Genomic DNA, 25,557 nt, shown 5'->3' with positions numbered 1-25,557 from the left:
CACGAAGAGAGGAAGGAGGACCCACCGACTCATCCCAAATGTGTCTGCTTGGGTGCATAGGAAGCATGAAGAGGTGAACCATTTGACGCAGTTTTTTGTTGTGGCACGGATGCTTTCGGAAGTACCTGCATCGGTTAGGACATGCTTCGTCACCCCTGCTATAAGTTCGAAGAAGTTCAAAGGGATATGCCTGGTGTGACAGTTGACAATATCGTCGAAGAGATGTGCCACGACGAGTGTATCTGGGATACTGTTAACGCTATGGCTAGGAAGCCGCCGTGGAATCTCAAAACGGTTTTCGGGAGAAATTCTACCGCCTTGGAACGTCGTCAGTGTAGATTTTGTCCACCGCCGGAGACTAGTTGAGTTTTGCACGACGTAGCACCCGGTTCGGATCGTTGGGGCGCCAGCGATCCGGACGACAGATTTTGCTGAAATCGCCAGAACGACCTTGACACCCTACCGGGAAACTCGTGAGCAGGCTAGATCCACCTCCAGTACCGCGTCGAATAGCTTGCAGTGGGTCGACGAACCGGAAGCTACACTTCACCCGGAACAGACCTCAGTACCAGGGTTGTTAATGCGATACATTTTTCACGATAATTTATCGGCGTTACTCGTTAACGATAATGTATCGTCATCGGAAACTCCGTTAACGATAATGTATCGTCGCCTTCATCGTCATCGTCGATAATTGTATCGTCGCTTTCATCGTCATCGTCGGTTCATCGGTTATCGCGATACATTTTGCGTTACTTTCCCGTTTATTGCAGTTGAAGTTGATGCGGTTAACTTTCAATTGTTTAGAAATAAATACCTACTGAAGGACATGTTATTGGCAATTGAAAATCAATAGTTTTGGACATTTTCTATGCACAGCGGGGTCTGACGATGCGTCAAAATGAAATTATTTCAACTTTTCGGGAAAATGTATTATGTTGCAGGGAAAGTTGTTGGCAATTGAAAATCAATAATTTTGGACATTTCAATACGCAGAAGGGGATCGATGATGTGTCAAAAATGAATTTTTTCAACTTTTCGAGTAAGTTGGTGCACAGAAGAGTCCCAGGTGCACAGTGTTTCCAAGCGGCAAAAAGGTGACCAAAATTGTTTTGACCATGAAGGAAACAAATTTTGAGCTATTGTGCAATTAGTAATTTTTAGCACGCAAAAACATATATTGAAAAAACTACTAAACCACTATTATTAGACCATTCACAAATTACACTACACATTTAAGTCGTGTGGTGATTAACAGATTTTATTATAATTTTAATTTAAACCAGAAGATTTCGGATTTTAAAAAGGAGAATATACATACATATTTCCAACATTTGATTTCCTTTTCTAGTTAGGAAGCTTTTAGCCCCCTCCTCCGTTTCTTTCACTATGTAACAAGATGCTTCCTTCTTTTACCCTTAAATATGTAGTGTAATTTATGTACGGCCTCATAATAGAGTTTTATTCGTTTTTTGAATACAGTGAAGACCCGTTTTTATCAGCCCCTTGGCGAATAGGCGGATAAAACGATGACATTGGCAAAATCGGCCCATATTTTTTCTGGTTCTGAAGAGACGAAGTCGAAACGCAAACACCTGAACTAACTTTTTTTTTCTTTCTTTTTAATAAACCGGAGCGGTTAAAATATTTTTCTTTAGTTTCTCGACAAAGCCTCATAACCCGTTCTGATCATTTAACCAAAAATTCCCTTAAGGAGGTCTTACAGTACAGTATTATTATTTTTGTATATTTTGCATCTCTAAGATAAGAAAAATATGCTAAAGAAGGAATTTACTCGAATTTGACTTGAACGTAAGCTAGAGCCCACCAAACGATTTTATAGTGTTTGTTTTACAGATTCGTATTGGTATTCGTCTGCGGAAATTTGCGGCTTCCGTACCAAAATATTGCTTTTTGGGCACTAAAACATTCGATAACTTCTAAGTTGTAAGAGATACAAATAAACTTACATTACAAAAATTCTGTATTTTCTTATGCTGAACAACATCTTAGCACATTTTGAAATTCTACAAACTTACCAGGAAAAGTATTTTGAAAAAAGCAATTTTCAGGGGTATATCAAAGAAATCTCCACAAATGTAAATTAAAATCGATAGATAGACACATAGTCTCTTCAGCGAAGTTAATACTTAAGATATTCTCAACAACTTTGAAAGTTTTTTCAATTTTCATAAACATAAGCAAAAACTTTCTTCTCAGCTTTAGAGGGATTAATCACCCAACTAATACTTTTTAAATGCAAAAAAAATATAAATAAACTTTGCTGAAGACACTATAACTAAAAATGTTTTTTGTGGTTCAAAGACTTTCTTTCACCTTTTTGCCAATTTGGATCCTCGTGTGAATTGAAAATGTCCAAAACTATCGATTTTCAACTGCCAACAACCTGCCCTTCAATATAGTTCGCGAAAAGTTGAAAAAAAATCTATTTTGATGCACCGACGGTACATTGAAAATGTCCAAAACTATTGATTTCCACTTACCAATAACTTCTTCAATATAACAAACTTTCCTCAAAAGTTGAAAAAATCCATTTTGACACATCGTCGAGCCCCTTGTGTATTGAAAATGTCCAAAACTATTGATTGTCAACTGCCAATAACTTTCCCTTCAATATAAAACTCTCCCGAAAAGTTGACAAAAAATTCCATTTTGACACATCGTCGGACCCCCCCTCCCCCCCTGTGCATAAAAAATGTCCAAAACTATTGATTTTCTACTGCCAACAACATGTCCTTCAATAGTTATTTATTTCTAAACAATTGAAAGTTAACCGCATCAACTTCAACCCCAATAAACGAGAAAGTAACGCAAAATGTATCGCGATAACCGATGAACCTTCGATGACGATGAAAACGACGATACAATTATCGACGATGACGATGAAGGCGACGATAAATTATCGTTAACGGAGTTTCCGATGACGTTGACGGGTGGTTAACGTTATCGACGATGACGATTAATTATCGATTAACAACCCTGCTCAGTACCTACTGGCTGGCTCGTTGAGTAGGCTAGGTCTAACTCCGGGGACTAGATCGAGTAGATCACGACGAAGTGGGGAGCTAAATGACTCACGGAAACGAACATCGGTATCGGGGGAAATCTACCATTGGGGAATTCACAGTAGGATAGTTTCAGCGCCGTGGAATATCCGACTATATCGTGACAAAAATTGGAGCAGATTGGCTCACGTAACGGACATCGCTACGGAGAGAAATTCCGCCGCCGTCATCAAAGTAAACATAAGGCTCCTATCCGCCAATAACAAAACCTACTTATTGCGCATACAAAATTCACTTACCAGTGTCAGGAAATGCCACAGTTATTGGATGAGTTCACGCAGGAAATTCTGGACCCTCCCGGATAAGTCCCTATCATTACAGGACCCTTCAGAACCCAATTGTCGTCGCTTTAACCCCGCCCAGCAACAGGTCAAAGGTCCACTGAACGCACTCCTGCGGCCCACTCGTCGGCACCCGTCCTACCGACTTCAATAAGATCTAGCCTAATTAGATCCAGCAGATCTGCGAGGATTAGAACTTCCAGCTCCACTAGCCGACGGAATAATCTGCACACTGGCAATCCAGTGAACCTAGATGGCCTGAGAACAAATTTAGGACACCTCCAATGCATTACTGCTCAGTCCACGCCCATCTACCTTGCAGTCCAAGAAACGCACATGCTGATCCGTGGTTCGGTCACCGTTACACTTGGAAGCCTGTTAAAGGGTCTAACCTCTAATAGATGGCCAGCCCAGGAACCAGATGTGACCTGCCGTCTGAGTCGATGGAATTGGGCACCGATCTGGTGGAAAGAAAGATCAACTTTCTCGTAAGCTTCCCAGTCAACCGGAGAACTGACTCAAGGTTTCCATCCCGAAGAAATGCCAGGGAACTGGGAGTCCGAATGACTTCAGACTCATCCCTCTCCTTCCCTACTTTGGGGAGACGATGGGAAGTATGGTAAACAGACCCTCCTCGAGAAAAAGGATCTTCTCGATCATCGCCATTTCGCATTTCGGAGGGGACTTGGTACAGACATTCATCTAGGTGAAGCAGTACGCGACGCCGTAGCCAACGACTTGCATACATCCTAGATTTTGTCAAGATCTAGTTATAGCCAGGTATGACGTGAGGGAGCATTCCGCCAGCTGCACCAATTGGATGTTCGCGCAAGTTTTAGAGAAGACATTGGAGGGAACCAGTCAGACCTGTTTCTGGAGGTTAACGGGGGCCCCGAAGGCTTAAGTTCGGCATGAACTTCATATTGGAGCAGGAGTTGTTTTTTTTTGGCTTTGTGCCAGAGCTTCCTTCAGCTGATATATTTGGCGACCATATTGATTTGTCGTGGTGACTGAAGAGTGACGAAACTTCTTTTACTATTTCCTCGAAAGAGTACTTAAAGCGTTGTGTAAGGGAACGCTTCATATTCCTCTGGCATTGTTGGTACGCTGACATGGTACTAGATCATATGACCTCTCCCTACAAAAGACACACCGAGTCTTATTGCTTCAAAGGCCCATTTGCTTGCAATTAGTGTAATGCTGCAATGAATGACGCGTGGTTATAAGCAATCGAACAGGCAGAAGATACTTGCGGAAAAAGACGTAATCAAACACAAAGCAATACCACCAAAGGTCACCTGACACGGGTGTGAAGGATCTTCTTGGGATGGGTCCAGTGCGATTGCTACTTAAAATCAATGGAGCAATGGGTCCTTGAAGCAGCTAATCCCGTACTTCAGTAGAACGATAAATTTCACTCGGTGACTACACCATCAATGTCAACTTTGTGAGCGGCCATGTATATGTAGTAGTTCTTAATAGAAGGCATGTCGCCAGAATCGTCATTAGTTTTAGAGAAAATGTCATAATTCTGATTATCTTGGCAAACTTTTGAGATATTTGGCACAGATGAAAATGTTTGTGTCAGTTCTATCGAAATTTTCAGAATACTTTATGGACTATCTTTGACTCGAAAGAAGATCGGTCCTTCTCAGTTCAATGTGTTTGACTTTAAGCGGGAAGTCGGAGTGTTTAAAGACGAATCCTGTTTGACATTCATATTTATGTACAGGCTTGGAACCCGACGCAAAGTGCAACTGAAAGAATACGAAGGAATAGACAAAAATTATGAGGGTTATAATAAATATAACACAGAGAAAAATATTTTGTAATTCTAAGTTTATTTTCATGCACATATTTGGAGCTTGAATATAAATGTAAAATTATGTTGCACCACAAATACACACGACTTGTCGTGCTTTCTTCAACGAATTTTATAATAATTTTACACGTGGATTGAAAATTACACTTTCTTTAAAGGGAAAACCAATGTACTTCACTTTATTTTTACTCGAATACTGCTGTAAAATGAATGACATGTAATATTACACGAATGAAAGTGTAAAATTGTATGCTGAGACAAGGATTCTCGAATCGTTGGATTTTTGTCCGAAAAGTTTGTCCAGATTCTGATTTTGCACAGAATTTCATTCGCGATGCTCCTACAAGTAACGTCTCCAGCGACTCACGCTCGACAATGATGGAATTTTCAATTAAACTCCTACCATGCAACTATAATGCACCGGATCCGGCCCGAATTAAATTCGACTTGGAAAATCTGTCTAACTTTGCAAAAAGACGCTAGATTGTTCAATAGTTTTCGTTGACAGAAACCTGTCTCGGGTGACTGGAGACCAGTGCGAGTTACCGTCATTTTATACCGGGAAAAAGCCCTTATAATTCGATTGAAATTGCAACTGTCGAAGCTAATTATTCTACGAAGTCTCGTCAATTAGGTTAAGGCTTGTTGTCAGATCTGATATAAAAGAAAAAAATAGGTTTTGAAAAAAGATATTTCTATATTATAAATAAGTTTTGGAAAAAAAATTGGGGACATTTTTTTAAATAAAAGTTTTTTTTAGGATTTTTAGGTTTTTTGTCCATCGATTTGTTCTAGGGGACTGAACTGGGGAGTAGAATAAGAAATTTTACAAGTTTCCTACCAAGCTGTTATGAATCATTATTTGAAAAACGAATGGAACAGAGCTTCACTGGATTACGCCGTGGTAGAATTTTCAAAAAAAAAATCCTTTTTTATTGTCCTACTTGAGACCTTTAAAGTGGTAAGCCATTGTCGATTATATGTGCTTATTTATAAGGAAAGGTATAACAGCATGACGTTTGAGATTTGAGAGTTGAATATGTACTACTTTGGATTTGTAGTCCGTATTTCTAGGACCTCATACGGATTACCACTCCAAAGTATTGATTTTGATTGACCAGACCTCACTCTTCGGCTTTCAAATAACCGTAGTGTCCCTTGCATACTACCAAAACATCAGCCCGATACTCGTACAACACATGTCTATTGAGCGGGAATGCGAGGTTCACAGCGCGTGATACCTCTCGAAGCGACCAACGAACACCGATGGCAACACCATACACCACGTCTCTGCGGCGATAGCAAAATAGCAACACCGGGCCGGTTCAGTCTCTACTGTGAAATCGGGCAACAACCGTCAGCAACAATACTACAGCATCCGCATAAAGCAAAATGCAAATTTTTTGTTGGTGTATCCTCGACTTGGTGAGCAGCGCAGATATCGTGTACGCTTGGCTTGTTTGCATGGTAATAGAGGGTGCTGAATATAATAGAATTCCATTATGACCTGCTTCAGCATTTTTCCCAGGCTGGCAATGTTCTAGCGAAATATAGTTCATGAGCCCTGCAGTCCGTGTTTTGTGACAGAACATATTTTATCAGCCCATTCCCAAGTTATAAGTGATACCAGATATGACGCAAAAGTCATTAGTTGGCATTCAAACGACCCTGGTAGCCCTCGCTTATTACCAAAATATCAGCCCAACCATTTTTTTTATCGAAAACTTATATTTACTATTAAAATAGATTTTTTTCAAAACATGCTTATTGCTGTGATATTTTCACTTGTCGTCAGAAGAAGTTTATTTAGTTGGCAAATATTTTGGGACACTGGGGTTCTAGGAAAGTGGTTGCCCAACTAAGTTTTCTTATGTAGCACAAATTGGCATTACCGGTCGGGAAAATAGAAAAATGCAATAAAAATGTTTTCACCGACGAACTAGCTGTTACAATTAGGAATAACTATACGACATTTCAGATTGATCAGGTTCATCAGACCCATTCCAAAGAACTGACACAGAAATATTCAGCCGCTATGGGTATCTTGAAAGTGCGCCCAGATTAGATTAACGTTGTGTCATCCTATTTTAAGCAGGCAAACGACAAGTATTTTATAAAAGACTACCGTGTCTGCATCGCTGCCCACAAAGTAGAGATCGGCGGCGCGATCACCAATTAGTTTTAAATACTATTTAAAATCCGCTTTTGGCAAAATATACGACTGCATTAGGGCAGTAGATGTGGAGATTTGTTGTCTTAGAAACATTTATTGTGCGTAGCAAATTGGGTAAAGCGGTTTTGGGGCGGTCCTTAACCCTTTCATGCCCAACTTTTTTCTAGCGCATGAAAGGTTTCAAAACTAATTTTACTTGAAAATGGTGGGGTCAAGAAACATTAAAAGCTATAAAGACATGTCAGAGAATCTTTAAGCAATAATGAGGTCATCTGTCTTCCCTTGCTATATGACTGGATGATATAGATTTTCTTAGCAACTTAAAAAAATAAAGTTACCTTCCAAACCCATATCTTAATTCAATTCTAAAATTTTACAAGTCCCATAAAAGCTATCCCAATTTTTTTTTGTTAAGATGATACTAGATTTCGACATTCCATGACATTCTAAGACTAGCGCCAAAAATATAAATTCGATTCTCAAATATTCAAATGCTCTTTTTGTGTTTGCACTTTGACTGTTTTGTGCGATCCTTTAATCATGACCGACCCCGAATTTCGCATAGGGACTTTTTGAGAGGTGCTAATGTTTTTCAGGTGTGTCCGGTTACTAAATTCGATGGTCACTTTTTCCCATGCATGCCATTGGCACATTTATATACGTCTCCCAGTAGGACGTATGAAGATCACTCATACTCATACCTTCCATAGTAAACTAATGCTAATTTTCCGTTTTTCCACCAGAAACGCATACTGCTTAATTAACGGTTTCGAAATGTTGGTTTACCATCATCATTAACCATATTTTACAAACCAAACAAATCAACTGGACGGTCCGATTGCACCCATAATTTTAACATCGAAATAACGAATATGCAAACACTATAGAAAGTTAATTACTATTAGTCAAACAAACCATTCCTCAGTCCCGAAGATGAAGCTATCTGTTTACCATGGAAGATTATCGCTTCATCGCGGCCGGCTCGAACCCCAAGGCTTGATCCCGGTTCGGCTGAATGCACCCTTTTCCCAGCGACGGTACGGTACCATTATAACACGCGGTAAGACCACGGCGCGGCAGGTGAGAAAATCCGTTTCACGCCCTCGCACCGAGTTAAGGTCACAGATCCGGGGGCATCTAAAAGTTGAGACACTAATTACCTGCAGGATTTCCACGCCGCGCGATTCCTCTTCGCGTACCTTTCGGTTCGGCGACGGTTCGGGAAAGGACGACATAGTGATAAATGGATTCAATCTACTGCGCGCCTACGTAGAGCATCGTTAGAGAGCTTAGTAAGTAAAAGGATATTGTCTTGGTTGGTTGTTTCACCATTCTTTTCATAGAATAGATATTACTTTCGGTCCATTTTTCATTTTTTTTCTCTTCCTGTTGCTCCATAAGATACGAGATAATTCTTGTTTTTGAATTTACATTTCTCCCTTGCCTCCTACTACTATGCGCATCAAAATTACTTATTAATTAATATTTATATTAGGCTCTGAGCGAGGGGCACTCTCACTAGCCGTTCTTCTGGTTCAAATTTGCCTAATGCCTATTTATGAATCGTTTTATATTTTAATTTCGGAAATTTAATTTTATGCTGAAGCAGAGGGACAAGGGCGTAATTTGCTTATTTTACGCCACTTCTGTTGGTTTTCTCTTAGTTTTTTTTTTGCTCGTGCTGGCTCGTTGTCACTCATCAGCTCTGGATATATCACGGTTATGTAGTTTCAAAGAGAGTTTGGAAACGATTTTAATTTTATTTAAAATAAATTCAAGCGGCGTATCGGCGTTTCCTTGTTTTTCTCAAATATGCATGTAGATATAGAATAAAGAACGGAAACTATAAAATTAATGTTGGACACAACATGATATTATTCTCTAGCTATAGTTCTTATATTCGTCGAGCAGAATTATCGAAGAGGATTTATTGCGGTAGTCTCTCGGAGTCTACAATTGTCCCTAATTTCATCCTGTTTGAATTTTGTCACAACCATGATTTGCTCTCGTTTTCCTACTCTCCCCTTCCGATAACTGGGTCAGTCGCTGGAACAAGGTTCTTTATCCATTCAGAAAATTCCCTTACCTCTGGTAGCACTATGCAAGTTGCTCAAATCGGCTACAAGTTTACATCTAAAGTTTCCTACTGAATCGAATCGCTGATGGTGAATGAGATTTCTTTTCTTCAAGACTTCAAATCTATCGTAGTGTCTACTGGTAAGTAGTGTGTTGTCTTTTGGAGCAACGTTTGAAAAACACTAAGTACCGAGTGGTTCCTTCCTTTCTGCTGCTTGCTAGCCAGCCGAATGTGCCCGAAATGCTGGAACCACTCTACTAAGTAACATTCTACTCTTAGAGCTGCTAATATGCGGATGGCTACGCTACCTGTGCTTGAAGAAAAAGGAAGAAACTTTTACATGAAACTTGACGCTGAGTCAGTGGTACCGAAGTAATCCAGCAAGTATTAATCACTCGATCCACCGTTGCCCAGTCCGGCTTTCACGTCCTGTGGTACCTGCAGGGAGTGGAAATGAATAAAAATTAGTCTCATAAATATATGGTGGTGGAAATTCGATAAAGCTTTCAGTTAAACTTACTTAAGGTTCGACAAATGTTTTCAATGTTCAATGTTAGAAACAAATTAAATTGCTTTAAACAGTACTAGTCTGGTCAAGATACTACAAGTATTACCAGAAAGAAAACGCTCGTAAGGTTTTAAACCAAAATTTTGAATACTAATTTTGCACTTATTTTTGGGGTTGGGCTAACGTACGAACTTAGCTTGCTTCTTTAGGTTAGGAATAGGCCTTTTAGTCATAAACAGCCTCTGTATGCTCTCTTCTTCCGACGTTTCGGTCATTATTGGACCTCTCTCGAGGAATCTTGCATGCTGGATATGCCGGACTACTAAATTCGTCGAGAAGAAGAGAGGATCAAAACAAATATAGAGAGAGAATAACTAACAAACAGATGAACGAGATTTCACACACCAACCACACCGAATAACAACACGACATAACACACAATTCGATTAAACTTAATAAAGTTGTGCTGTGCAGTTTCATGATCCCAAACCAGTAACGTAAGTACACGATAAAATTGGGGTCGCAAGACTAGCCAACATTATTTTAATGCTACGATTCACTACACAGTTAGGCAGAACTTGACAACTATGCGTTTAGCAAGAACTAACCGCAAAGAGAACATCAAAATGTCGGTAAAAGTTTTTTTTGAATTGTCTTTTAAAATAATTTAATGGGCGCAATAAAATTCACAGATTCCTTGAGAAAGGTCCAATAAGAACCGAAACGTCGGAAGAAGAGAATATACAGAAGTTATTTATTGAGAACAGATAGGAATGCCGATTCCTAACCTAAAGCAGATTTTAGTCTACACTCACCAAAACGCGACGCGAGACAAGGAAACGCTAAAAAGGGTGCTGATTTGGAAACTCACAAATATAAATATTAGACATTATGCCTAATAGTATCATAGAAAGTTTCCGACGAAAATGTATGCATTTATTGATTTGAACAGTTAGCTCTTTTTATATTGAATATGATTTTATAAAATTATTTACCACGAAAATCATACCAATGGTTATTCAAGAATTCAACGAATTAAAGACCAATCAAATAAGACAAACCCTGATGTCGCGGAAAATTCGAGATTCTCTGGAGTAGACGTTTACAAGGTGCAGAATACAACACATTGCACAGTGGTCCAGAATGCAAATTTAGCAGGAATTTTGAGATTTTACTAAAACTAAACAACTTAGCCTTATTAAGTCTTTGGAGAAGTTTTCGTAGTTTATGAACCGCCTCTTTTTGTTAAAACAACAGTTAGGGTGGTTTTAATTTTACCAAGATCAAAAAATTAACTTTTTAATCATTCTAGATAGAGCCAAACGACCTTTAGCGAAGTTGTAGAACGACGAGTTTTGGAAAAGTTTGCTGAAGATATGTAAGCTCTATCTGTCATACTTTTTATTTTACAACAAATTTAAAGTTGGAGCTTAGGGTGTTCCTTCGAAATACAGTTTTATTCCAATAACTTTTGCTGTATTCATTTAAAACTGAAGTAGTCTTCAGACAACTTTAAGATTGTTCCAAGGCAAATAATTTGTTTCATGGCACCATATATCTAGCTATTTCCGTTGAAAAGTTATGAGCACTTTTTCGCCAAAAATGGTGTTGTTTGGAATCACAATCTCACTCATTTGGGGCAAATAAAAGATAATTCTTTTTAAACTATAAATAAGATCATGATTAGAGTTATAATCGAGCAAAAAATGGCGAACACAATATTTTTTTAAAATTTCATAAAATTGATTTAAAAAATTCTATTTTTAAAATATTAGGTGCTTATATCTTCTGGACAATAAAAGCTAGAGTTTTGATGTATTAGAAGAAAATGTTCGTCTTCAAAAACTCTGAAAAACATCTGAAGGATAGGTTGGAAAAAAATGAAAAAGTTATATTAAAAATTTGGTTTTTCATGATTTGACTCTTTGTAATATGTTTAAATTACTTTCACGGTGAACAATATAAAAAATGTAGTTTCGTTGTCATGATAAAATATTGGACTTTACAATACTTTCCTTTTATTTTAACTAGTAGGTAGGGTATTAACCCCTTCATGCCCATGTTGTTTGTGGACAACAACGTTTTTAAACAGCTATAACATTTGATTGAGGCGAGATTTGCTCACAAAACAAGTAAGGCTCATTAATGTCATTATTGCCTTTATTTTAAGTATTAACAGTTACAAGGATCAGCTCTAGAACTGAAGTTATTACAATTAGTCTAATTGGATTTCGATGGAGCAGTGCTGCCAGGGACAGTTTACGTTGACGACGGAAAATGATTTTTTCATATATCTTCGTTATGGTGCAATATTATTGAAAACTGATAAAACTTATCAATTCAGACTGTCGTTGGCTACGTTTTCCACGTAATTGGACTATTGTCATTATTCTAGGAGAATTGTATTGAGCATTAGAAGGTAAAAATTGGCCAGCTTCTAGCACTGCCATGGAAGCACCTATCTTTATGAAAATAGGCTTTTCGTGTTTCTTGACCCAACCGTTTTCAAGGAAAAATAGTTTTGAAACCCTGCATGCACTAGAAAAAAGTTGGGCATGAAAGGGTTAAATAGAGTGGTTCTAATTTTTTTTAAAATCAGAAAATTAACTTTTTAATGGTTCGAGATAGAGTTTCGCTGTCTTCCAGAAAATTGAAGAAAATTAAATTTTAAAAAACTTTGTCGAAGACACTGAAACTATATGTCGTGTACCTTTCATTTTACAAGAATTTTACCAAAAAAAATGAAGGTGTTTCTTAAAAAATGGTTTTCTTTGTATATTTTTTGCAGTTTTCATTTTTCGCTGTCTTCCAGAAAATTGAAGAAAATTAAATTTTAAAAAACTTTGTCGAAGACACTGAAACTATATGTCGTGTACCTTTCATTTTACAAGAATTTTACCAAAAAAAATGAAGGTGTTTCTTAAAAAATGGTTTTCTTTGTATATTTTTTGCAGTTTTCATTTTTCATTAAGATCACTTTAGAAATACTTTCAGATATTTTGAAGGAGAACAATTTGTCTTAATATATTGAACCGCTAGCTTCACTCGTTAGAAAGTAATATGGTCGGTGTTAAGTCAGACCGGACTAAGTCGCAAAACCTCAAAAAATGAGATAATGATAGCGTTGGATAAAGAATTTCTTCAGCTACATTCGACACTTACCAGTTTGAAATATGTTATGATTAACAAGAATTATGGCAAAAATTAATCTCGAATTATAACGCAAAGGATGCTGCTATTCAAACTTTAAACTCGTTTTTCTCGAAATCAATACAATGTCACTTAGTCCGGTCTGACTTAACACCGACCATATATACTTTGCCCTAAAAATAAACTATTTTTTGAGTAAATATTGCAAGATATAAGAAAATATCGTATTTGCCATTTTTTGGTGATCTGTACTACAAAGCATGCTATTTCTTAACAAAGCAACAGTATTTAATGTTCAGTGCCCGAATCGAAGATAATTCTATTTGAAAAAGTTATATTTTTTATATAAAAGTTCTTATAACTTTAAAACGAAAAAAGTTAAGTAGTTGGTGTTTTAAAGCAAATTATGCGCCCTAAAATAATCTTCAAGTTGTCCAAATGGTGCTTTAGCGTAAAATAAAATCTTCAAAATTTATAGAAATAAAACCGTTTTTAAGGAACACCCTAAAGCTTACATTTTAATTTTTCGTGCAATGGAAAATATAAAAACTAGAAATATTGGTAAATTTAGAACCACCCTAGCATCGGTTTAAACAAAAAGAAGGGCCTTGCAAAGTACAACAACTTTGCCAAACATGTTGTAAGGCTAAGTCATTTAATTTTAGCAAAAAGGTTAAATTCCTGCTAAATTCGCATTCTGGGCCACTGTGCATTGTATTGAGTAGCAAAATGTAAACACCAAAACCTGCCTCAGGAGACTTTACTAGCAGTTCCTAATCAAATCGTGTTACATTATAATGGATGACGAAATTTACAAGGTCGACTTCCTCCGACTTGCGTGAATGGAGTCTTTTAGCGTCATGTCCAAGTTTACCGTTTCAGAGTAGGTTCGAAAGAAGAGAATGTTTGCTTTAAAATTTATGGTCTGGCAAGCGGACTGGAGGTGTGGTGAAACAGCACAAAAATAAACAGCAGGTAAATTAAACTCACAAGTAGTTCAAATTGCCTGTGAGTAAGCCTAAAGCTCTTTACCCAGGTAACTGGCATCCCTATCTCTACATACAGAGTTTGACAATAGGCAACATCGCTTTTCCACCGATCGATGGGGGTCAGTTTGACAACGTCAAAATCGCTTAAAATGTCATCAACAAACAATAGTAGCAGTAAACAAAAGAAAACAATGAACACTTTAACTGATTTGATGTAAACTAAAGTGCTCCTCGTTCGTATTTAAAATTAATTTCGTTCATTTTGTTACAAGCAAAGTTCTTATGTTGGCTACGAAGATATGACGTCACGTCACCCTCTTGTCTTTACCTCATTGGATGAGAAACTTTAGTATGTCTCTGAGTTTTAGTCGTCCAAACATGGAGTCGTCTATGTAAGGTCGGCCGAAAATTCGAAATCGCAATAGCGCTGCTGCTGCTGCATATCGGATCATATGAGATTCTGTAGTCGGAATCACAAAGATCACAGTGGAGCTTCGAAAAATGTAGGAGATTTTTCGAAATCACTGGGCACGGTTGTTCTAGAAACGCCTTTGTTTGGTGACACGTTTGTAGATTTCTCCAATAATCACGGTGCTCGAACGAAGTCCAGGACCGTATTTTTCCCTTATCCAACTTGTCGAAATTGGCAGGGCGGGCTCAGGACCAACGAAGTCAATCACTGAACCTGCCTGGGCCAATTCATCAGCCCATTTATTTCCAGTAACACCGGAATGTCCGGGCACCCAGACAAGGTAAATAGTGTTGACAATGCTTAGTTCTTCGATTTGGGTTCGGTACGCGATCACTAGCTTATCTGAGCTAGGGGCCTTGATTACAGCCTGACTATCGGAACAGAAGTTTGTAACTTTGCCGGACAAACTCAGTTGAAGGGCCGATCGTACCGCGCACATAATCGCGATGATATCTGTTTCGAATACAGTGCAGTATCTGCCTAGTAAGCGAGATTGTTCCAATCTCATTTCACGACAGTAGACACCAGCACCAGCACGTACCTCCATCAGAGAACCGTTAGTGTAACAGACTACTTGCGTTTGTTGTTGTCTTTCCAGACAACCACTCCTCTCGAGAGGAAATCTTCACATGTAAGGAAAACTACATGTGAGTGTAATATCACTTGGAACAAGAATATCTTCACCCCATGTAACCATTTCGACGTCAATATTTCATAAGGCATTAAATTCAATATGCTCATGTTGAGAAAATGGCGTCTCGTACCTTACCTCGTATTTTATGTTCCCATTTATGAACAGGAGCTTGATTTAAGGACCAAACAACGTAATGCCGTGTCAAATTAACCAGTTTTCCGAATAATGTACCAGATATATTAAAAAAAAGTGGATTTTGAATAATTTTTGAAGATAAATGTTTTGGTCCCTTTTAAAACATCGCACTGGTTTTGTGCCCTCTCCCATAAACCCGTTTCGGCGAGACGTTATCCTATAGTTCATGCGGGTGAACCCTTTTGTTTACAGTAAATGATTATGTGCCGTTTATTTTGATTCCTTTCTCGGTGTTGGGATGTTTTTGTACTCTTTCCAAGTATAGTCTTTTTCATTAAGAAAAGGGCCCATAAGCAGTTTTTTCCGCTTTGGTGTTTGGTAGATATGAACCGTTAATTTTTGAGTGGAAGTGAAAGGGAACATAAACAAAACAAGTTATTTTGCTCATGTGTCTTTTCGATAATCTAATATTTCGCCAACAGCCAGGCTTCAGAATCGGCTTATTTAAGGTGTGTATAAAGCTTTGTTAGTGTCCATTTGAAGTAAGTATTAACCGGAATTTTTTTACGTTTTGTTTATGGGCCCATTTGAAATGTTCTCGTCGAATTGTGAAATTTTGCTCCGAGTAACTTTTTGGGTTCCATTTAGCTCCCAGAACAACTCTGCAAATTTTCAGCTCGATCGGTGATAGTATATTTTTGCGCCCAGGGTTTGAAGTTTACGTGGGATTTTGTATGGGAAATCTTCTTTTGAAAAATAATTCTTCCAAGAGTCGCCCTTTTCCTCCTAAAAAAATAGATGTCTGATTTTTATAGGAAATTTGTCAAGGAAACAAAGTCTAGAAGACAGCGAAACGATCTGACGCTGGTGGAAAAAGTTATTAAGCAAAAACCGATTGATGTCCTGAAGATTGATTAAAATTTCACTTTTCATAGAATCACTGCTGCTGATGGTCGAATTATATACGAAATTTTTAACTCTCTCTAATTATGTACAAAAGAAGCCTCAAAACTCTTGCGAAGTATCCAAACAGTATAGATAAATGATTTAGACACTTTAAGAGAAAATTAAAACAAAATTGCGTATAATTGGACAACCAAAAGCAGTGGTGTTAGAAAAAATGAATATTTTATCAATGGTCAGAGCATCAATCGGTTTCTGTTTAATAACTTTTTCTCAAGCGTCAGATCGTTTCGTTGTTTTCGAGACTTTGTTCCTTTGTTAAGTTTCCTATAAAAGCCACATAACGATTTATTTTTAGGAAGTAATGGACGACTCCTGGAGGAATTATTTTGTAAAAGTTAACATTAAACAGTGGACGCAAAAATATAGTTTCAGGGATGGAGCTAAGAATTTGCACAGTTGTTATAGGACCCAAATGGAACCTAAAAAGTTGCTCGGAACTGGAATCTGATTTGTGTCCCACCCTAGTGTACATTAATTAGATAATCAAAATAACTCTTTCTGCGAAGAGAAAAGGGTGGTTTTTTCGTTGTTTCGGTCAGAAAGGAGGCGATTTAGGTTCCGGAGGTCTTCGTTTCGGTCGTCACCATAGTAGCCTGGATGTTAGGCAACCCTCCGTCTTGGGCAATGGTCACACTGGAGATCAATTTGTTCGTTTTTTTTTTCGTATTTTTAAATGGCCAGCTGTAGATTACGGGGGATGATTTTTTGGTAATTTCGGCGGCAATATATTCCATCACTGCTGCCGGGTGGACGGGTGCTCCGGCATCGAAACGCTTAGTGTAGTGACCCTTTCACAGCAAACGATGGATTCGACCAGCACGAGTGTAATACAGGTAGGCCAGGAGGAGGAATTCAGACCGACGATTGTAAAGTTCAGGGCTCACCAGCTGACGAATGAGAACGGCCTTCGTTTCATTGATTTCGCCGCCTCCAAGAACATGGCCATTCGTAGCACCTTCTTCCAGCACAGCCTCCCTTATCGTTACACCTGGAGATCACCGCTACAGATGGAATCGCAAATCGACCACGTCCTGATCGATGGACGGCACTTCTCCGATATTATCGACGTCAGGACCTATCGTGGCGCCAACATCGACTCTGACCACTACCTGGTGATGGTTAAATTGCGCCCAAAATTATCCGTCAATAAGCATGTACGGTACCGACGGCGCCTTGGCACGATCTGGAGCGACTGAAGCAACCAGCTGTCGCCACTGCATACGCACAGCACCTCGAGGCGGCGTTGCCGGACAAAAGAGAGCTCGACGTGGCCCAGCTGAGGACATTGTCGGGTACGAGGAACGGAGACGACGGAACGATTGGTTCGACGAGGAGTGAAAAGCAATTTTGGAGGAGAAGAATGCAGCGCGAGCGGTCATGCTGCAGCATGGAACCCGACAGAATGTGGAATGATACAAACAGAAGCGGAGGCAGCAGACACGCCTCTTTCGGGAGAAAAAACTCCGCCTGGAAGAAGCGGAGTGCGAGGAAATGGAACTACTGTTCCGTTCTCAAGATACACGGAAGTTCTACCGGAAGCTCAATGCATCCTGCAAAGGCTTCGTGCCGCAAGCCGAAACAGATAACTAAGGCAACGGAGGATTTGACTACGTCAGTGCAGTTGAGGACGGGAATGGACCAACTCCCACATTGAGGGAAGTTAAGGATGCAATCCAACAGCTCAATAACAACAAAGCAGCTGGCAAAGATGGTATCGCAGTAGGGATTGGGTCCGGAAAAGTTGGCCACTTGCCTGCACCGGTTAGTAGACAGGATCTGAACCGAACAGCTACCGGAGGAGTGGAAAGAAGGGGTGGTCTGTCTCATTCACAAGAAAGGCGACCATTTGGAGTGTGAGAACTTCCGAGCGATCACCATTTTGAATGCCGCCAGCAAAGTGCTATCCCAGATCATCTTCCGTCGTCTATCACCTAAAGTAAATAAGTTCGTGGGAAGTTATCAAGCCGGCTTCATCGATGGCCGGTCGACAACGGACCAGATCTTCACCGTACGGCAAATCCTCCAGAAATGCCGTGAATACCAGGTCCCAACGCATCGCCTGTTCACCGACTTCAAGGCGGTATACGACAGTATCGACCGCGTAGAGCTATGGAAAATCATGAACGAAAACAGCTTTCCCGGGAAGCTGACTTGACTGATCGAAGCAACGATGGACGGTGTACAAAACAGCGTAAGGATTTCGGGTGAACTTTCCAGTCCATACGAATCTCGACGGGGACTGCGACAAGGTGATGGACTCTCGTATCTATTATTCGATATCGCTCTGGAAGGTGTGATGCGACGAGCCGGGCTCAACAGCCGGGGCACGATCTTCACGAAATCCGGTCAATTTGTTTGCTTCGCGGACGACATAGACATGGACGCCCGAACATTTGGAACGGCGGCAGACCTGTACAACCGCCTGAAACGCGAAGCAGCGAAGGTCGGACTGGTGGTAAATGCGTCCAAAACAAAGTTTATGCTGGTAGGCGGAACCGGAAACGACAGGATCTGGCTAGGAAACAGCGTTACGATCGACGGCGATACCTTCGAGGTAGTGGAGGATTTTGTCTACCTAGGATCCTTATTAACGGCTGACAATAACGTGAGCCGTGAAATCCGAAGATGCGTCTTCGGATCAGTGGAAGTCTGGCCAACTTTGGGCTCCAGAAGAAACTGCGGTCAAGAAAGATTCACCTCCGCACCAAATTTACCATGTACAAAACGCTTATAAGAACGGTGGTTCTCTACGGGCACGAGACTTGGACCATGCTCGAGGAGGACCTGCAAGCGCTAGGAGTTTTCGAGCGACGGGTGCTAAGGACGATCTTCGGCGGTGTGTAGGAGAACGGGGTGTGGCGGCGAAGGATGAACCACGAGCTTGCTGCATTCTATGGCGAATCCAGTATCCAAAAGGTGGCCAAAGCTGGAAGGATACGGTGGGCAGGGTATGTTGCAAGAATGCCGGACAACAATGCTGCAAAGATGGTGTTCGCTAATGATCCGGTTAGTACATGAAGGCGAGGAGCGCAGAGAGCACGATGGGCGGACCAGGTGGAACGTGAGAGCTGCAGCTACAAATCGAGTATTCTGGAGGCAAATTGTTGATTCAGTGTTATCATGAAAAACATTCTGGAAAACACTACAGTTATTCTAGTGTTTTTACATTTCTTATAAAAGAAATGTATAGAATTCGCTCAAACTTTCAAGATTTTTTCCGAGGCCCGGAGGGCCGATTCTTATATACCAATCGACTCAGCTCGACGATTTGGGACAATGTCTGTCTGTGTGTGTGTGTGTGTGTGTATGTAACGGACAAATTCTCATTCGTGTTTATCAGCAATGGCTGAACCGATCTTATCCAAACCAATTTTAAATGAAAGAACTAAAAAACAGTATGAACGCTATTAATTTGTTTTTGATTCTGATGTTTAGTTTCCAAGATATGAATGTTTGAATGCGCAAAAATGGCGTTTTTTGCAGTGTTTTTTAAATTATCTGCCGAAATTGACAATGTAGATTAGCAATTTATATGTTTTTAGACAGCTTTAACGAATACCTTTCGAACAAGCTATAGATTGTTGAAATCGTACTATTATCAAAAGAGATATTTAACATTAAATGCGGACGAAAGATTTTTATCATTTCCCATAGCCAGAAATATGACCAAAAACATGTAATCTATTATTAACGCCAAAACGGCTTATTTTAGGTCAATAGTATCTTCGGAGAATTTAATGGAGGCAATATGCCCTTTCTTTTGGTATTGTGCTTTTGCTGATTAATCCCCCTATGAGTGAGATATTTTCACAAATTTTTTTGGAAGTGATTATATCGAAATGATGCCTTCAGCAAATTTGTAGCTCTTACTTTTGCGAATAACGTTACTGAAGACTTCAAATATCTATTTTGAATGCTTTAAAAGTTATGGCTGGTTGTTTGTTGATTACTCTTTGTCGCTTATTTATTGTTCAATATAGTAATAATCCATTGAAATAAGCCAAACATTATTTCGATAAAACGAATTTTGTATTTCATTTTACTATCTACAACCGCTAGAAATAATCACCGAACACTTCCAAGTTATCTGGAAGGAACTTGATAACTTATCAGTACAAAAATGTTCATTTGTGCGAACTTTCTGACTGCAATTTTGCTAACTTATAACCATCGGATCGATCTGAAACATATCGGAAAATGAGAAGCGAAATAAATAACTCCAAGCAACGGCGAAGCCAAGAGAAGGTTTTGGGGTTTAACACCATACAACCATGAAAATTTATTGATGCAGACTGATTTAATTCATTATTACAATAACAATTATCTGATCCGTAGATTGATAATCTGTTGTTGTAAACATCATGAGGACTTTTGATAAATTGTCGGAATGGGGTCCTGATATGTAACTGATCTCTTGGTCTTGATTTCACAGTTGTCTAATTGCATCAATATCAAATTCCTGTCTGAAAACATTCCAATAGAAAATTCCAGAGTTCTGTAATCAGTCATAATCCTCAGATTTATTTTCAAATTGATCTCGTTTTTGTAGAGATGTACTGTAATAAGGGTCTTTATTTAATAGGAAGCGAAGTTAAAATTGATTTAATTCTATGAAACATAGAACTGCTCAACAAAAAATGCATAAATTTCAACAATTGCTTAAAATGTTTTTGCCTTTCTCATTCACTCTAAAATTCGTCGATCTAATCCCGACCGGGAGGGCCGAGTGTCATATGCTAATCGACTGAGTTCGTCGAGATCGGAAAATGTCTGTATGTATGTGTGTGTGTATGTGTGTATGTGGAAAAATGTGACCTCTGTTAATCAGAGATGGCTGGATCGATTTGCACAAAGTTAGCCTCAAATGAAAGGTACAATCTTCCCATCGGCTGCTATTGAATTTTTTTATTGATTGGACTTCCGGTTCCGGAGTTACGAGTTGAAGAGTGCAATCACACAGCAAATTCCCATATAAACTGAAATGAAAAAATTTCAAAATCAAATTTGTATTTTTGATGCCAAATGACATTATAATGCATGAAACATTGAGATTTGATGTACACTCGAAAAAATAACGTTTGACAAAAATTGATTTTTTTGGACTTTGGTACTTTTTTGCTCTGTTACTATTTTCTGAAAAATTAATTCTGCATAATTTTAAAACTTCAAAAATTACGGTTTCGGAATTATTCCGTTTAGACATTAAGATCGATTTTCACCAAACCCCCACCAATTGTAAAATTGGTATTGTAAAAAAACGTAAGAGCGATACTTCAATGCTGATAGGTGGAACCGAAAAAGTAAACAATCGCCAAAGGGACTATATACTATATATACAATCATTTTGTCAATTTCAATAGCAAACACAAATTTTAATTTAATAATTTCAAATACCTCATGAAGTTTTGTGTTTCGATCACTGAATCATGCAATCTAGGATGTAAAAAACACAATAGTTCTTAAATAGGAAATAAAACCAAGTCTGGAAATATGCACTGTTGATTTTCTTTGAATGGTGGGTTTTTTCAAGAAAAAGCGTTGATTTCTTAATTCTCAGTCGCGTAGGAAATTTGAGTAAAATATAAACTTCAAATCGATTAAAAAAATCGATATTTTTGGCTCAGTACAATATACATAACCCCTTTAGAAAAAGCAGTTTTCCCACCACAATGCATTGATTGAGGAATTTAGATATTTTATTAACAGAGCATTAGCAATAATTCGTTTGTATGTCTATTTTATGGGCCATTTTTTCGCCTTCCCATTGATTTGGTTTGAGATTTCTGGCACTGATGTTGTCCTATGCTGATTTGAGTGATTCTCTGAGTCCTGCCACTATCCCATGTAGTATGTGTTATCAAAAACATCGCGAAGCATCCAGTTCTAAATGTTCTCAAACGATATAATATTCGAAGAGAGTGATAAGAGTTATAAGAAATGTCTCATCACACTGTTAGGTGGATTAAAAGCGTTTTTTAACGTCGAAATCCCTTTTTTCCTTAATATTGCTATAACTTTGGAAGTTTCTAATCGGTGTTGACCATCTATACTGCCCATAATCGCATATTCGTGCCGTTTTCTATGGGATTTCCTATCTTTATGAGACTGATTTGCGATCATAGGCAGTATACGGCGTTGTGAAGATTATTAAATTGCCTTTTGAGCCAATAGTTAATAAGTTAAAAACTATTATGCTTCATTCATTCAGATGTTTTTTATAAATATCATAAAAATCGATAAAGCCTACAGACACTTTATACACAGACTAGTGAAGTGTCAAAAACTGCAGCCAAACGAGCATGAGAGGATTGTGAGGGGAAGTAAAGTGGGAAGCCCATGCAAAGCTTATGGGATCTCCTGTGATGCCAGATATTCATGGTTTCCAGTTCTACTGTTTTTTGTCTCCGCCAGTCTGTGTATAAACTGTCTGTAATCAAGCCATTCTCTTGCTATTCGGGATGCCAACTGAAAAAACATGTCGATTTTGCGCGTTAATCTCTCCCAACAAACGAAAATATTTGGTCGATTTTTTGGCGTATTTATAATACAGTATTCAGTAGAGATGGTCGGGTTTCAATTATTTCGAACCCGAACCCGAGAGCTTTCAAAGTGAAAAACCCGAATCCGACCCGAGCCCGAAATTATAAAATTTGAAAAACCCGACCCCGACCTGAGCCGGAACATTTTAAAATTGAAAACCCCAAACCCGAGAATGAACAATTTGTAAAACCCGTACCCGACCCGAACCCGAGAGTTTCCAAATTTGAAAACCCGAACCCGACTCGAATCAGAAAATGTATAATTTGACAAACCCGATACGAACCCGACTTATTAATATGAAGAATCAACCAAAGATCCCGAATATTTTTAATTGTAGACACCCGAGCTGGATCCTAGGCTCATCCAAAAATGATAGAATCACTCGAAACAAAAGTAGCATGATACGCGTCTAGTTATATCTGCCTATGGCAAAACGAATTTCTGGCGGGTGGAATTCGTATTTATATTTACTATTATTGAACATCGAATTTGTTATGTCGATATCTTCACCGGAGTGTAGGATAAATCTGGATAACCATTAATTAATTAACGATTCCTGCAAGAGTAGTTTTGTATAATTTATTGCATGTATTAATTTAAGCTTTGGCAATTGGTAATTCGTATTGGACAGTTTACACGACATCACCCGCGTTACTGGTTGGTATGGTAAAATTTGGGTCGAAGGGTGTTAATCGAGATTCTCTGATGCCTTTTTGATATTACATCATTGGCGTTGAGATGATAGTCTATGATTGGGGTATATAATTTCTTTTATGCTTCAGATAGTACGGTATGTGCTCCAGTAGAGATGCTTTAACATCTCCAATAGAGTTCTCGGAACGAATCCAAACTACTACAAATCTGACAATGGCTTAAACAGAACACACAATATTTTTACGAACAACTTAAAATCGTGGAAATTCATGTATGTTCATTCAAAAATCCGGATCATGCAACGGCCCAAGCACAGGGAAATCTGACAGAAAGTGTTGATTTCATGTATAACCTGTGTTAAGCCAAACAGGACCAAACGCAATTTGGAGGTACCTTCCTCAAAATCGCTGTCGCATCCAATGTAGTACTATAAACACCTACATCAATTTATTTATGAGAACTCAAATAGTAATTGAAAGCAAATAAGTCCTCTTAAACTTTCTATGATAATGGTAAATTATCGAAAAAAAAAAAGTTTTCCATTAAATATACCAGGAGAAAATTATGGCGCTCAGTTCGCTTTGGCTTAACGCAGGTCATATGTACCACTGACTTGATAGTGGTGCTAGTATACCATCACCATATGAGCACCATCGTTGTTCATGACATTCTAGATTTCTACTCGCTTTGATTTTCTGTACGCAATAGCCGAGATTCAGGTGCTTGTTCCGTTTGCGGCCAATGTATCGGCTTCAAAGTACGTCGAAATTCATACTCCATAGTGTGAAGTTGAACCAATATATTCCGACAAATTTCCTTTGACTAAACTAAGTCAAAGGAAATTTTTGTCGGAAAATATTGGTTCAACTTCCCACTATCGAGTATGAATTTCGACATACTTTGAAGCCGATTTATGATTAACATGAAAAATAAATCGCATAGGGATGCTCTCTCATGAGTGCTCGCTTCAAAAATAAAATAATTCGGGCCGTTTGTGAATCTGAAGAGCAGAAATTTCATAGATGAATGAAAAAAATATAATATTTGAGCACAAAAAAAATGTTGCGAATTCTAGCGATTAAAAGGTAGTAAAATTTAGTACGGCTATTATGTGTCATCCATTCATATCATGAAGTAAATTAACTTTATTGAAGGAGACTAGGTGTTATGTGTAGACGTAAACATCGTCAAGAAATGGTTATGTGTAATTTTTTCGAAACCCGACCCGAACTCGTCAATTTAAAATTTGAAAAACCCGAAACCGACCCGAACCAGAAAGTTTCAAATTTCAAAAACCCGCACCCGCACCCGACCCGAACCCGACAATTTCAATTGTGAAAACCCGGAACCCGATCCGAGCCCAAGAAGTTTAAATTCATAGAACCCGAACCCGATCCGAAACCCGTCGGGTTCGGGTCGGGTCCAAAAACCTGAACCCGACCATATCTAGTATTCAGTTTAAGCCATCAATATGGAAATTTTTTTTTGAACCACCCGCAAAAATTCAGTATGGTTTTAACCGTTTAAAACCATACTGAATTTTAAAGATGCAAACACAGCTTAAACTTTCGGTGGTCGTCATCATTCAATTCCCCTCTACTCGTAATGCAGTACTAATGATGTTTGAAACATTGGCCATGGTGGAAAGTTTCGCTATGGAAAATAACAGAACAAGTCGTTGAGCATGACAATGTTAGAATCGAGATACCCGGTTATATGGCCGATGATAAGATTGATGTGCGTTTGCACGATCTATCCCGGCCTACTAGCTCTTAGTTTATGACAGTCAGTTGTCGGAATGCGGAGCGATCCGTAAAGTTTGAAAACTGGAGATTTTTCCCCAGCTATTTCCAACGACGTTTGTGTCGTGATTTATTTTTACTTACACATTGTGAATATGAACCCCATCATGCCCACGTTGTTTGTGGACAACAATGTCTTTAAACAGCTATAACTATTGTTTGAGGCAAGATTTGCTTACAAAAACGAGTAAGACTTCATTTGAGTATTAAAGGGCGAACACGAAATTATTGCGACACATTGAACAGGGCATAACTTTTTTACCATTGG

The 25,557-nt window shown here is 38.7% G+C and overlaps 1 protein-coding gene across 1 annotated transcript in view; it reads right to left on the bottom strand.

The window, feature by feature from the left end:
- Window positions 1-2,463: 2,463 nt before the first annotated feature.
- Window positions 2,464-25,557, bottom strand: part of LOC131678889 (inactive dipeptidyl peptidase 10) — a 565,731-nt gene continuing 542,637 nt past the window's right edge. Inside the window, exon 17 of the mRNA XM_058959306.1 lies at window positions 2,464-9,877. Coding sequence (XP_058815289.1) covers window positions 9,827-9,877 — 51 coding nt within the window. The 3' untranslated portion in view covers window positions 2,464-9,826. The remainder of the gene's footprint in view (window positions 9,878-25,557) is intronic.

This window comes from Topomyia yanbarensis, chromosome 2 (assembly GCF_030247195.1).
Source record: "Topomyia yanbarensis strain Yona2022 chromosome 2, ASM3024719v1, whole genome shotgun sequence".
NCBI lineage: Eukaryota > Metazoa > Arthropoda > Insecta > Diptera > Culicidae > Topomyia > Topomyia yanbarensis.
This window is presented reverse-complemented; position numbering and strand designations above follow the sequence as displayed.